This window comes from Trachemys scripta, chromosome 8 (assembly GCF_013100865.1).
Source record: "Trachemys scripta elegans isolate TJP31775 chromosome 8, CAS_Tse_1.0, whole genome shotgun sequence".
In the NCBI taxonomy this organism is placed as follows: Eukaryota; Metazoa; Chordata; order Testudines; family Emydidae; genus Trachemys; species Trachemys scripta.
The window spans coordinates 16,004,228-16,019,444 of record NC_048305.1 but is presented as its reverse complement, the minus strand read 5'-3'; the positions used below and the strand labels follow the sequence as shown (position 1 = coordinate 16,019,444).

The 15,217-nt window shown below is 42.4% G+C and overlaps 1 protein-coding gene across 2 annotated transcripts in view; it reads right to left on the bottom strand.

The window, feature by feature from the left end:
* ARHGAP26 (Rho GTPase activating protein 26) overlaps positions 1-15,217 on the bottom strand; it is a 304,706-nt gene that overhangs the window by 68,850 nt on the left and 220,639 nt on the right. For both annotated transcript variants that reach the window (XM_034778903.1, XM_034778904.1), the window contains exon 19: positions 2,439-2,580. In XM_034778903.1, coding sequence (XP_034634794.1) covers positions 2,439-2,580 — 142 coding nt within the window. The remainder of the gene's footprint in view (positions 1-2,438; positions 2,581-15,217) is intronic.

Here is a 15,217-nt window from a genome sequence, read left to right as displayed (position 1 = left end):
ACATACACAAGTTCTCTTTTCAAGTTCCCACATAAAATACCCTCGGGAAATGAAAAAACACTGAAATGCAGCCCACGCGTAAGGGAGGTTTGAATCTTGTGTTTTCTGCAATCGTCTCCCTCATTTAAAAAAAACAAACCCACTTCAGATTAAATTCTTCAGCCAGTCTCATTTCACGCCTTTTCTGTCCAAGAGCAAATAATGCATCACCAAGTTTGATTTCACACTGCTTTAGCTAGAATCCTTTGCAATCTATGATAAAAAAGCATTGCAAACAAAGATTCAGTTGAGTCTTTCCTAAATCTCCAGCTTCTTCTGGTCATGCTTCCAGTAATTTTCTGCTTTTGTAGAAGTCAGTGCAATGACTGTTGGATGAGAACTGGGCTCAGGATACTATGATACAGGTTATCCACAAACCGCATTCAAATGATGAGATAAGTGCCTTATTATATCAAAATAAAAGAACAAGATGCTAGAACATTATCTATAAAGTGGGGGGAAATGGTAAGGAATGAAATGTGATACTAAAACAGGTTTCTCTTATTTTAAATCCACGTACTCTACTTCTGGTTCAAATGCAGCCAAGGTCAATAGCAAGCAAAGATTCACAGATTCATAGATTTTAAAGCCAGAAGATATCATTATACTAATCTAATCTGCATAACACAGGCCACAGAGCTTCACCCTGTAACTTCTAAATTAAGCGTAAGAGTTTGTGGCTGAATTTGAGCATCTATTTTAGACAGATATCTGATTTTGATTTTAAATGTTTCGTGTGACAGAAAATTCACTACATCCTTCAAGTTTTTCCAGTGGTTAAACTGACCTCAATGTCAAAAATTTGCATCTCGTTTCCATTTTTAATTTGCTTAGCTCTTCAATTTCCAGCCATTACCTCTTCTTATGTCTTTATCTTTAGATTAAAGAGCCCTCATTACTTATGGACCATGATCGCCTTATCTCTTCTTTTTGATGAGCTAAATAGACTGAGTTCCTTAAGTATCTCAGTGTAATGCAGGATTCAAATCATTCTTGATGCTCTTCTCTGAACCATCTCCACTTTTTCCAACATCTGTTTTGAAGTGTGGTCACTAGAAAATGGCAGGCTGTTCAGTGCTCTCAGCCCATTTTCCAACAGATGGTTGACCACATTAAAAAAATCCACATATGTTACCAGCATTAGCTGTGCTGATGGAAGTGAGAGTTGAGTTGCCAAGGTCTGAGTAAGCCATGGAGGCAGAACCACCATACAGAGGTGATCCTTCCAAGTCAAAACTCTGACATTTTGGGTGAGCTGAACCCTTTTCTGTGAACAGAGGACTATCAGCCTAACATTTTTAAAAGACACTTAAAAACAATGGGAAGGGGGGGGTCTCAACCCATCTTCACTTTGTTCATTAGGTCTTTAGAACTAGGGATGCTAATGCAATGCAACATGGCTACTAATGCATTAGAAATCGGCAACACACAGCTTCATTCCAAATAAAACAAACATTCTTCTAGCAGCTCTATTCCTTTAAGGATTATGGGCCAGATCCTTGGTCACTACTAAGACAAGGCAGCCAGAAAGCTACCCAAATATGGCATTTGAGGATTCCCTTGGCACAGGGGGAAACTCATGTAGTGTAAAGCCAACATAATTACGCTATTCTTTCTCTTCCACCTTGGTACATGGGGGCATGTCAGGCAAGGAGATTGGTGTACCTGGAACATCTTGGGTTCTGCTGTCCAGGGATCACAGAACTGTCCCTATTGGATCATTTGTGCCAGTGGAGCAGACCTTAGGCTAAATTACATGGAGGACATTTGGCGTGTGGACAGGGACTTTCAGATCCGTAGACAAAAAGGTTAAATACTAAATAGTAGTAATAATAATGGACTGATGGTCTAGGAGATTTTTAAACTGAAGTGGGACATATTCCTAGGAAGGATGTAAAACCTGATGGCTGAAATTTCTGTTTCTTTAAAAGGAAAAACATCTATTGATGTCCAAAAGCATCTCTCTGAAGGCTGAACTGGGTGGTTGTCCTTGCTGCAGATGTTCTGCTCCGAGTTAACTAATATATACCAAGCAGCCAATAGAGGATAGTATGGAGGGTTATGGAATACATGAGAATGAGAGAGTGTAAAACTAAATGAGATAGGGAAGGGATATCAACTTTCTACACTGCTATTTTTATGCAGCCTAATTTCAAGCCCTAGGGGTAAGAGCTCGGGGGCTAGACAAGCTTTAGCTCTCTCTATTAATATGATGGTTTAGAAGCCTGGGGCCCCCTTCATACTATAGGATAAGTATCACTCTTATTGAAGTTAATGAGCGAGCATCGTATCCTGTGGTGTGAGCACTGAGCCCCATCAGTCATGATAAGAAACCTTCTGAGTAGATAACAGTACAGCATTGTAACACAACTCACTGCCTCTAGGATTGACATACTTACGGTTTTCATTGGCCTGTGCCGTGTGGAAGAGTGTTAATGGTCTCTCGCTGCAGGAAGGAGGCTTTGACTCAGTATTCTTCTTATGAGATATTAGCAGCAGCTGCGAGTTTGGTGGTAGCGTCTCCGGTACAGTGTTAAATATCTATAAATAAAAGGATGGGGGTTTGGTGGGCTTGTTTTTCTTTTGTTTTTTTTAAAAGAAAGGTCAAGTGTTGCTATGAAACAGGGGATGGAGGGGAACTCAGTTATTAGCATAGAGTCACAATAATGAAAGGAACAGCCTTTGAAAGTCAACTGTTTGACAGGTCACCTTTTCAGGGCACAGACAGTGTCATGTTAAATTCCACCCCCACACCCATTGCACTCCCCTTTCCTCAGCTCCTCACCAAAGCTTTTCTTGCTAATTAGTAAAACATGAGTAATTCTCGTAGCCTCATACCCTTCCCACTTAGAAGGCTGGCTTATGCTTAGCAGCTGGCTGTGAAAGTTGACATACAGAAAGTAAAAATAAATAGATAGCTATATATTTAAATCTGCATGCTGTGCATCTGCTCCCCATAGGCTGGCAGTTCACAGGGTCTAGTGAAGCCAACCAGCTTGTGAATTTCTTTGTTACTCCCATGCACAGCTGTGTGAAAACTAAGTTATCAAATTTTTCCTAAAGGGAATGGAATTTTTAAACGGGATGAACTGAAACAGCCGCATTTTGGGAGCCATTTGTTTCTTTTCTTTAACCCAGGGTTCAAAAAGCACTGGGGATCCCTCACGGCTACTCTTTCAAGGGCTCCCCTAGCAAGAATGCATTAAACACACACTTTGGTGCCATTTTCTGCTCTAGCCCTTTGGGCCTCAATTCTTCAAAGGCAGTGCCTGCAATGGGAAGTAAGGCTGCTCAACACTAGGACTGTAGAAAAAGTTATTTCAAAACCACCTCACTCCCCACTCCTCCATGAATGCAAGACACTCAGCCAGGATACAACTATAATAGTGCTTTCAGATGTATCCAATCCCCTGTATAAAAGCTAAAAAATTCTGGCTGCCAACTAGTATAAATAGCTGCCAGAAATTCATTGCTTTATTGTTTTGTGACCAAAAAAACTCCACACTAATTTTTAAAAATAAATGCAAAAACACAGAAGCCTTAATCAGCTATTTTAATGTCACATCTCTCCTGAAGGTTATCAAAAAGTAGGGTCAGTGGTAAATGTTAGCGCTTAGGGTCCTTTAAGCAGTGGTATTTAAATTATTCTAATTAACTGGGAAGCTGATAATAAGTAGGCCTTGCTGAAGATATAAGTCTTGACCAATACTAATACTTCAGCTACACGATTGCCAGGGTGATTGTTTCATTTTATGTCCATGAAAATTCAGGTGGCCTGATAATTTAACTCGACCTGCTGAAGTGTTGTACACTTCTGAGGATGGCACATATTTGGCTCTTTAAAAAAGCTGATCTCCATTTTCTACTGCAACTTTTTCCAGGGGAAACCAACCAACAGCAGCTTATCTGTGTGGATAATCAAGTCCTCTACATCCCACAACTGACAGCACATCAACCAGATTTCCTATCTGTAAATACTGCTCAAGCAGAGCTTCTATATACTAGGCCAGCGTTTCTCAAACTGGGGTCTGCGAGGGTACTTCAAGGGGTACACGGGCCCCGCTCATCAACTCCTCCTCCCTCCCTCCCTCCACTCCTCCCCCTTCCTCCCAGTGCCTCCTGCATGCCGGGGAACAGCTGTTTAGTGGGGTGCAGGAGGCACTGGGAGGGAGGGGGAGGAGTGGGGATGGAGTACACCCAGGGGAGGTGGTGGGGAAGAAGAAGGGCGGGGACGGGGCAGGGATGGGAAGAGGTGTGGCCTTGGGGGAAGGGGTGAGTGGGAGCAGGACCTGGGGCTGAGTGGGGGGGTCTGTGAAAAATTTTAAATCAAAATGGGGGTCCTGGGGTTGCTAAAGTTTGAGAACCACTGTACTAGGCCAGTATTTTTCAAACCGTGGGTCGCGGCATGTCAGGCACTGGGTCACTCTGGTCAGCACCGCCAACTGGGACGTTAGAAGTCTCATTGGCGGCGCTGCCCAGCTAAGGCAAGCTAGTGCCTACCTTTTCTAACACTGCGGTGTGCCCCGCAAGCGGCCAGCAGCAGGTCCAGCTTCTGGGCAGGAGGTCCATGGGGCTCGCGCACTTTCCCCACCCTGAGACCTGCTGCTGGCTGCTTCCGGGGTGCAGCCTGGTCCACGGTGCACGCCGGCTGCACCGCTGCCTGGGAGCCGCCAGAGGCAAGGCCGTGCCTCAAGCCCCTGCCCTGAGCCCCCTCAAACCTGGAACCCCTTCCTGCACCCCAAATCTATCATCCCTGGCCCCACGCCAGAGCCTGCACCCCCATCCCAGAGCCCTGACCCCCTCCCACACCCCAACCCCCTGCCCTAGCCCTGAGCCCCTCCAAACCCAAAGCCCCTCCTGTACCCCAAACCCCTCATCCCCAGCCCTGACCCCTTCTCGCACCCCAACCCCTGCCCCAGCCCAGAGCCCCCTCCCGCACCTTGAACCCCTCATTCCCAGCCCCACCCCACAGCCCTCACCCCAACCCTCTGCCCCAGCCCTGAGCCCCTCCGACACCCCAAACCGCTCATCCCCAGCTCCGTTGGGTCGCGGGCATCAACAATTTTCTTCAACTGGATCCCCAGAAAAAAAAGTTTGAAAACCACTGTACTAGCTGCATACTGTGTAAAGGAACAGGAAGTGGTGATTACTCACTTTGCAAAAATTATTTTCATATTCAGGGCCAGCGATGAAGACCCTGATAAATGAAAAGCTGCCTGTGAGTGTAAGTTGCTGGACACGCTGCAAGACAGAACGGGTATTCCTACTTGAATGCTCCTTTTCAAGAGCTACATATCTAACTTGCACATTCATTCACACAGTTTTGCTTTATGTATCAGCTGAAGGAGCGCCAAGCCACAATTGCTCTCACAGTAGCTTGGTCCATTTCACATGCCACTCTTGCTCCCCAAGAGTGACCAACAACCAATGGCTGCCCTGCGTATCTGACACAGATCCCTTTCTCCTTGTGAATAACTCATCTGGTACAGGGGGTGGACCCCCAAGTACTGGGGGTGGACCACCTAAGATTCAGACACATTTGCTTTTCAGTCTAGGTTTCTTAAAGCCTCCCACTCACTTCAATGAGAAAAAATTATTACAACACTGGTATAACTTGTCATACCAAAAAGGAAGACTGACACTTCAAGTAGGATCCACCCACTTTCTTGTATTCTAGGTCACCTGACCCAGGAGACAAGAGATGTGTTACAAGATGCTAGTCCCCAACTCTGCTCCATTAGGGATTTTTATCTACTGAAATGGTAGGGCTAATGACTAGCCTTGCCTATACAGTAATTCCTTAATCAGAATAAATGTTTTAACTTTCTTTCTTTTGCTCTTGTATTTAGATCTCCCATCGATAAAACACTCTGCATGAGAGTTGCACTAAAAAAAACCCAAACAAATAAAAAAGAAAAAAAAAACATTATTTACTAATTGGATTGTGTGTTATTGTTTCTCACAGAGTTGAAAATTAACTTCCGACAAAAACAAACAAAACAAAACAGAAAAAACAGTCACATGCTTTAAAGCAAATATGTATGTAACTTCTAACTAAATAAGGCTCAATCAAGACCGTGTGGTTTTAATTTTGCTGGAACCCATTATAAACCAATTTAATTAAACCTATAAGCGCAGCATCTCATCCATGATAATCGTACATAATTTTGCCTTGCAGTTAAAAATTTTAATTGATCCTCATGTTCGCACAATGGGTGAGATCAGATAATCACTGAGTCTTGTGCTCATAAATTCAGTGATGCAATTTTGCAGACCTGGAGATCACTTTGCACAAAAGAGGCTACACATTCTCAGCTGCTATATCAACTTTATCATTGTTTCCTTTCCATCTAATCTACCCTTTGCGGATTGCTAAATACTTATTTACAGAGTGAGGTGTATCTGGTTTGTAGCCTACCCTCCATTCACTGAGATCACTTCTCTCGTACAAGGTTCAGAAAATACCCTCCCCAATGGTCTTTCTGCTATTTTATAAGCGTCTTTTATTAAACCTAAAGTTTTTATAACACCGTTTTCCCCCCAACCCTTCGTATTTTCCTTGGTGTTCCAACTCCAAAAATTAAAAAAGAGTTGCTGGCCTTGCAAAAGCCCACATTTTAGCAGATCAAGACAGTCATTTCATAGACAATTTGCAGCCCTGGGTAACAGCAGGATAATAGCATGTTGAGCTGCTGTTAATGATCACAGCTCAATCATGTGGTTCTGTGTGCTTAATTTACTCAGCACAGCAGGAGCAAGACGACAACCTCACCGGGCGCTTCTGTTAAGTGCTGGTGTTTTTTCTGCTCTGTGTTTTGTGCAAATCCACCAACATATCAAGGTTGTCAACTGCCCACTGGACATCATTTTACCAACCTCCCGGTGAACGTAGCAATGACTATACTTTCTCAAGTATTTCCAGGACCAAAAAAGAACAGTTGGGCCAGTCCTCCGAATATACCCATTTAATGTAGACGGGATGTCCAGGGAAAAAGCAGATTACCACTTGAGGACCCTCAAAGACCATCACATTGACATTATGGCCCTCCAAGAAACACATGTGAAAGAAGAAGATAAAGCTGCCAGACATAAAATCTATGGCTATACTAAAATCGCTGCTGTCAACTATCCAAAACATGGGCTAGCAGCGTACACGAGAAATGGATTAGAGGATGTGGAAGTTTTGGAAGAATCATCAACCAGTGGACGAGAGATCAACATGGTTAGAATTAGGGACATCATTATAGTAAACAATACAAGCCACCTAACATCATGTGGCCTGATCCCATCTTACCTTCCCTTCCACTGGGGATACCGCTCAAATAACACAGACAGGGAGCAGATCACAGAATGGGCCTCCCTTGAAACCTCCACCTGCTCTATGATCTGAAGCAATCTGGATCTTTTTGGTCTGTGAGGTGGACAACGGATCACAACCCTGACCTGTGTTTTGTGACCCATAATAGTGCAGGTCTCCCACTGGCCACAACAAGAACCATTCTGAGCCACTTCCCTCGTAATCAACAGCGCCCAATCATCTTCCAGAATGGCCTGGAAGTGCCTCTTCTGCAGTCCATGCCAAAGCCACGTTGGAATTTCCGCAAGGTTGATTAACCTGCCTACACTTCAGAAACAGAATCTCTGATCCCATAGCTCAAACCCAATACCTACGGTTGTTTTACAAACATCCTAACATCGACCACTAAGAAGTACATCCCGTGTGGTCACCACAACGCTTTCACCCCCTGCTGGACAAAAGAATACGAGTCTCTCCTGAGGGAATATGAAAAGAGCGGCAACCCAGATAAAGCCACTGCGCTGCTTGAGTCCTTGAATTCGGTGCGCCTAGAAAGGTGGAAAGAGACCGTTGAAAGCCTTGATTTCACCCATTCGAGTCGTAAGGCATGGGTTCTTTTGCGGCAACTTGGAGGATCCCAGCCAGTAACACAACACTCAGCAAAAGGGACAGCAAATGTTGTTACTTCTCATCTTCTTTCTAAGAGCAAGATGCCCACAGCCAAGATTACACACCAGGAGATCCAGCGGGAACTCCGCAGAAACCTTCAACAATGCCCGGAGGAATCCCCACTCTCTTCCCCATATTCTGTTGAGGAGATCAATGTTGCGCTGTTGGAAACCAAAAGCCAGAAAGTTGCAGGGGTTGATGGCATCCCTCCAGAGTTTCTCAAGAAACTGGGGAGACGGGAACAGGAATGGCCGGCGGCGCTTTTTACTGCCATGCATAGAACCGGAGAAGTGCCAACAAGCTGGCGACAGACAACAGTGGTTGCTCTACTGAAGCCTGGGAAACTCCCAGAGGACGCAGCCTCTGAAGACCTCTATTCTGAAGTCTGGAGAAGACCAGGAGGAGAGCTTTGCTAAGGCTGCTCTTTCAAATTCTAAGTGTATTGGGCCTATTGAGATAAAATGGATGACAGAGGGGGAAACCGTCTGGCACAGTAGCACGGATATTGAAATCCAATATCTATGTCCCCTTTGAGCATCATGTAGCACTGAAGGTAGAAGTAGTTGCTTACAATGGACAAGAGAGGAATCAATAAATAGCTAAATTTAAGAAAGTGCTGATGTCCGTTTCCGGTCTCCTCTTCAGGCCATGAAGAAACAAAGGATTAGAAGGTAAATAAATAATTTACTCCATGTTTGACTTTGACATTTTTGAAATTGCTACAGAGCTCTTTACCGGAAAATGTAGAGACAACCCTGCTGCTGGGACTCAAACAGGGGACTCCATTTCCCAAAGCTGAGATTAATCCTTACGTAAAAGTGTTTAAACGTAGCACTCACTCAAAATCCATTCTCCATGGAGTAAACCTGTGTTTTATTACTCACACATAAAGGCTCCAATTAACATACAGAGAGGCAGTTTAACAGTTAGAGCAAGGGACTAACTGCCAGGATTTGCAAATTATAATCATAGCTCTGCCGCTGTCTCTCTTTCGGTATATCTACACTGCAATTGGGAGGTTTGATTGCGGCAGCATGTTCGACATACTCAAGCTAGCTTTAATCTAGTATTAACTGTGAATCTACAGCAGCAGGCAGAATGTTACAGATCAAACATGTTTGATCCAGCTCAGAGAGGGAATGTAGTGACGGGGCCAAGGGCTGTTGAGAGAGTTCCCACTGCAAGTGATGACGGTCATACTCAGTGACTGAGTGTGACTTTTTTTTTTATATACCATTTTATTCAGGGCCTAGCTTAGATATAAGGGGTTATGAACATCCATCATCTGCAACATCTACAACTTCAGTCATCTACTGGTACCACCAGCTGTGCTGCAACTAAACATACGTCAGACAGTAAATTACTATTAATTATTAAAAAAAAAGAAGAAGACTTCATCATCCAGTAAAAACATGGATGAGTTCATAATCAGGACCAACAAATGCCAGCAAGACTCCATAGATTACAAGATTGCTCGGTTCATCATTTATGCAACAAATTCTCCTTTTCATCTTGTTCAGAACAAATAGTTCATTACGTGGTTCAATCATTACAACCAGGCTACACTCCAAGCAGCAGAGCTACACTGCTGGAAGGTTGCTGGATACAGTGTATGAGAAGGAAACTGAACAGTCTGCAACAAACATTGGTGTGAAATTTGTTAATCTGAGTCTTGATGGGTGGACCAATGTACACAATGATCCAGGAATGTGTGTTTGTGTGATAACAGAAAATGGGGTTGTCTATCTGACAGAAACAACTGATCCATCAGGAAATGCCCATATTGCAGGATACTTAAAAGAAGGAGCAGTAAAAGCTATAACAAACTGTGAACAAAAATTCAAGTATGTAGCTTCGTCACGGTGCTGCAAATGTAGCAAAGATCAGAAGATATCTAAAAGAAGACAATGAAGAGAACCTGAAACATCACATATGTGTGCAGTGCTCATTCGATGCATCTTTCAGACAAAGATTTAAGTACAACTTCAGAAATAAAGGAAAATGTTGCTGAAATTGCAAAACACTTCCGTTCACAACCACTTTGCTTCATCTTTACCAAAGAGAACAAGAGGAGCCAAACTAATTGTCCCCTCAGATGCAAGATGGAATTCAGAGACTGATTGTTTTGAGCTATTTATTAAGAAATGGCCTATTCTGATATCAATCGGTGAAGAAAATTGTGATAAACCAAATGGAATTATCACAGCCAAAGTAGTCAACATCAGATTAAAGAGAAATATAGAAGATGTGCTGAATATACTGGAACTTATTTCCATAGCCTTGGACAAACTGCAGAAAGATTGCTGCTATACTGTTGATGCTGCTGAAATTTGGGAAGATCTTCAAGAGACATTGAAGAAAAATATCCAACAACGAAGTTAAACTGCAGGCAGTAAAGAAGCTCCACCTCATTTTCATGTTTATATACTCAACCCAAAGCGGTAACATAGATGCCTAACTGCAAAAGAATATGCTGCTGCTATGACACACATAACAAATGGCAAGGCTGGAGGTGAACCATTCAAACAGTGCATATTTGCTGATGATGTTTTAAAGAAAGTCAAACCACTCAGCTGGTGCAAATCACTAGCTAAGCACCTGAAACCAGAGTTTGTTGAAGTGCTAAACCAGCTTTTTGACAGCCTCTTCTGCAGGCACAGAAAGAATATTTTCTTCATTTGGACTAATTCCGTCAAAGCTGAGAAATCAGTTTGGAGCTGAAAAAAAGCAGGAAAACTTGTCTTTCTCTTCCAGACTATGAATAAAAATGAAAGGGGGAGGGAGGATGAGATCTACTAGCTTTAAAAGTTTGAAGGACAGCCTAAGTAACTTAGGAGACTGTCTCATTTTCAATAGACTTAGATGAGTAGGAACTTAAGCTCTCGTCACTTTTTACTTCGGTATATTTGAAATTTTTTCCAAGGCTGACCTGAAAGAATCAGATTAATTTACTACCTACAGTTAAACCCTCATTTTAATACATAATTTAGTTGTAAATATGTAGCTTATTTTAATAAAAGAAGTTTATGTATCCAAAACATTTAAGGTTGTCTAGTTTAATAAAAATAAATATAATATGCTGTTCTGTGGATTTTATTAAATCCCAGTTACCATCCTAACGCAGTTTGACACAAATCATGAGCAAAAAGTTAATAATCTAGTAAATAAGCAATTTAGCATTTACCATTTCCTAACATATAATGTATAATTAATAAGAATCTGAAAATATTAAGATATATCCTGTCTTAAATAAATGTAAATATTACAGTATACCTGCCTACGTAGCAAAAAAAGATGTACCAAATCTATGCAGTGTAGTTGCAGTAATGTCACTCCCAGGATATTGCAGAGACAAGGTAGGTGAGGTAATATCTTTTATTGGACCCGCTGTCTCTCTCACCAACAGAAGTTGGTCCAATAAAAGATATCACCTCACCCACCTTGTCTCTGTAAAGACTCTAGTTCAGTGGTTCTCAACCTATTTACCATTGTGGGCTCCATATGCAGCTCTCTATGTGTTATGTGGGCCATATCCACACAATATATATACTACCTGTATGGCCATGAAGATGTCACGTGGGCTGTTGATATGTGCTGACTGGGCTACAAGCAGCCAGCAGGCCACAGGTTGAGAACCACTATAGTTGTAAATCAATATGTAAATCATATGGTTATATCAACCAATGCAAATTCACCTTTCTTTAGAAAATAACAGAAGTACAAATGGAAAAGTGGACTAAAATTGATGATTTAAATCAGTGGTGCCCAACCTTATTACACAGGAGGGCCGCATAAACCTCAGCACAACCTTGTGTGGGCCAAACAGATGTTACATATTTTAATAAGGTTTAAAGTCACCTGTATTGATTTATATTGTAAGTTCAGCTTGTTTTGAATGTATTGGGGTAGGCTGTTTCTGTGTACAGTATTGTCTATTTACACACTTGTGTAAACTAAAATGATGTAAACGTGACGACAAAATGCTAATAGATTGACCATTAGTATACTGTGTTTAAGCAGGCCGAGGGCCTTATGAAATGCTCTGGTGGGCCGTATACGGCCCAAGTCTGTAGGTTGGGCACCCCTGATTTAAATTGAGGCTTTTCACTTGGTGATTTAAATCACTCCACATGTGAGTTCCCAGTGTAAATCAATGTAAAGCAACTGCAGTAAACATGCAATGTACTTGTATAGTGCTAGTCACCTACGTATCTCTCTTGGGAAGGCTTTTATCAGCTCTCATCAATTATTATTAAGAAATATACTGTAAGGTGACAACTTTAAAGATGCAAACAACATGACAAGGATACTAAGTTTTAAAAAGTTTCTCCCCCAGTACTACTATCTTCCTCCTCTAGAGGATAATTCACAGTGAATCCATGCTAAATGGTGACACTGACCCATAGTCATGTAGTATGCAACTTCCTTGCATTAGTGGCACAAATGCGATTCATTTTTCAAAGAGTGTCAATTCAAGGCTTAACACTTCGAAATCCTCCCAACCAAGCATTTCCATTGACAGCTTTAGAGATCAGTTGTCACTAATTACATTGGGAAAGATCAATAGTACTAATGAAATGCAAACCTGCCAGACAACCCTTCCCCCCCCCCCAAAAAAAACTCCAACACTGCACATTATGATTCTAAAGCCTACAAATGGAAATAGTTTGACAACTGAAAGATGTGCTGCATGAGGCTTCAAATTGTTACTGAACATTTAGGGCCCAGTGGAGTTATCCAGCCTATTCAACCTGGGTTTAAAAAGCAGAGCAAATAAATTATCTGCCTACTGGGCTCGGCTTCATGATCTGCCAACGTTTCGTGCAAAGAGACAGTTAGGACTATTCTTAGATATTGCCTTCCCTTTCCTCTTTCTCACCCACTTGAGGAACTGACCCCTTCATATAGCTTTCAATGTGGTTACCAGTTACCATCATATCCTAAAACTGTGCAGGAGAGGGAGCGGAGGAGGTGACACAGCAACAGTAAGAAAATGCCTTCTCAGTCCTCTTCCCCCCAAAAGAGTAAAAGAGCAGCAGCAAGAGAAAGCAAGGCTGAGCTCTTCAGTGGTTGAGATTGTCAGAAGGGAGAGAGATGCAGGTTTCCACCCAAGAAAGGCAATGGCTGGGGAGCTGGACGCCTGAGAACGGGTGCCTTTGTGGGACCACTGAGGGGAAATACAAGAATTCTGACTGAGATAATGAGGGATTTTTCTTTTCGTTGGGGGAAAGGCAAAAGAATGGACAGGAAAGTCCATTAGTCATTAAATACTACGGTGATGGGTGCTCCACAAAGATGGAGGATAGTTTGTAAATGCTGTCTCTCACTGTGAATTGGACCAGGCTGATCTATGAGCAACACCATCCTTTTCGCCACATGACAGACGCCAAGCATCAGCAGAATTAGTTGCTGCTGGATGGACCATAACTGACGCACTTCTCAGACAGGCGTGTTGTTGCCACAAATTGTTTTTAAATAGGTGATGGGAATCTGCTAATTTCACCATCCCTGAATATTAGGAGACAAAAGGAAGCCTAACAGACAACCAGAGATTAGAGCTCTATAGTCTAGAAGGATGCAATCAGTCATCTGAAATCTGTCGTCGATTCCTTGAAGAGTGCCAGCCGATGGAGCATTCAGCTCACATAATAAGAGACTTTATTCAGACAGAATCAGTCAATTTCATTAAGGGATTCATGGGAGGGTTTAGTAAATTGTGACCAAGAAAGGGCAGAAAAAAGGCTTCATAACATCACCCCCGCTGCTTGTGACGCAGACGTCAAAGCTCTTCCCTGCAAGGGGGCAGGGAATGGCTCTAAATATGACACCGTTTTTGACTTATTTGTAATATTAAAAAAAATTAGAGGCGACTGTGTGAAATACAATAAGCTTCGCGGGGCTTGTTCTGCTAGGTACTGCTGAACCGTGCACTGTGTGCCAGTGGCGGATGCTACTGAACGATACAGAGGCCTGTAGGGTTATTTACCTGGTATTCACACTGCTCGCTCCTCAGGTCAGGCGATTTCATAATTAAGCAATTATTTCTATTCAGTTCCAAGTAAAAAGGAAAGGAAAGGAAAATAAAATAGCTCCCCTGAGCTGAATAAATGCAAAGGTGTTTACACACCACGTGACAGCAATTTCTCTGAGAATAATCAGAGTTGCACTGCTTTCCTCGTTCCCGTCTCACCACATTGTTTCCACACTTAATGGAACATCACTAACAATCTCCCTTGGCTTCCTGCATCTGTTTAGAGAGATAGGTGAAGGTCCTCTGTCTTAGTAAGATGTTGTGAATGGCTGGTGTGTCAGATGCGTGCGTGCACTTCTGCTAGAGCTTTGGAGAAAGAATAAACTGTGACGTCTTTCTAAACACAATCTCGTCATACTAAATTAGCATGTAGCAGCGTCTGCCTAGAAACATCCGTGGTGATAGAGAAATCTGTTTAATTTAAACTAAACAGGTTGAATACTCAATGGTAAATCTACGTTCTGAGCCTGCTATTGGTGGTGGCCCTCTCACTAAGCAGTACCGACACTTATCTGAAAGACACAGATTTTGTGCGCAGAACACTGAATTGGAAGCTAGGAATTTCTTCAATGAGAGTTGAAGGTACTGAGCCTCTCACATGACGGGACACCAATATTATGCATTTTGGCTTATTAGAATGTAGGAACTTTATTTTTCAGACAGTCAACTCATACTAAATGGAATGGTGATATTCTGACTAGCCCACTAGTTTAGCCATTTAGTCTGAAGACACCCCATTTCCAGTGATTTCCCTGGAAATATATTACCCATATAATCCTACTAAGAGCTCTATGCTTTGTTTTCAAAGTACATTACAAGCAATCTGGCCAAGATCAAAGCATGCTAAAATGGCTTATGCCACAGACCAAAGTTTGGGGGAGAGCACAGGAAAGTTTGGTCTCTTTTCTTCATTCCATTAGTCCAGCAGACTAAGCAGCACTTCCCAAACCATAACCAACCAAAAACAAACAAACAAAAAAAACCCTCCCGGAGAATCATTTGTTAAATGCTTTTGAAAAATTACTTGTTTTAGAACTGCTGTTGGCAGTTTTAAGCCTCTTTTATGTGACAGCCATTTCACAGTCTTTTGATGTATTTATCCACAGAACATCCCTGTGAAGTAGGGAAGAGCTATTATTCCCATTTTACAGATAGGGAACTGAGAGCCGCAGAGAGGCAAA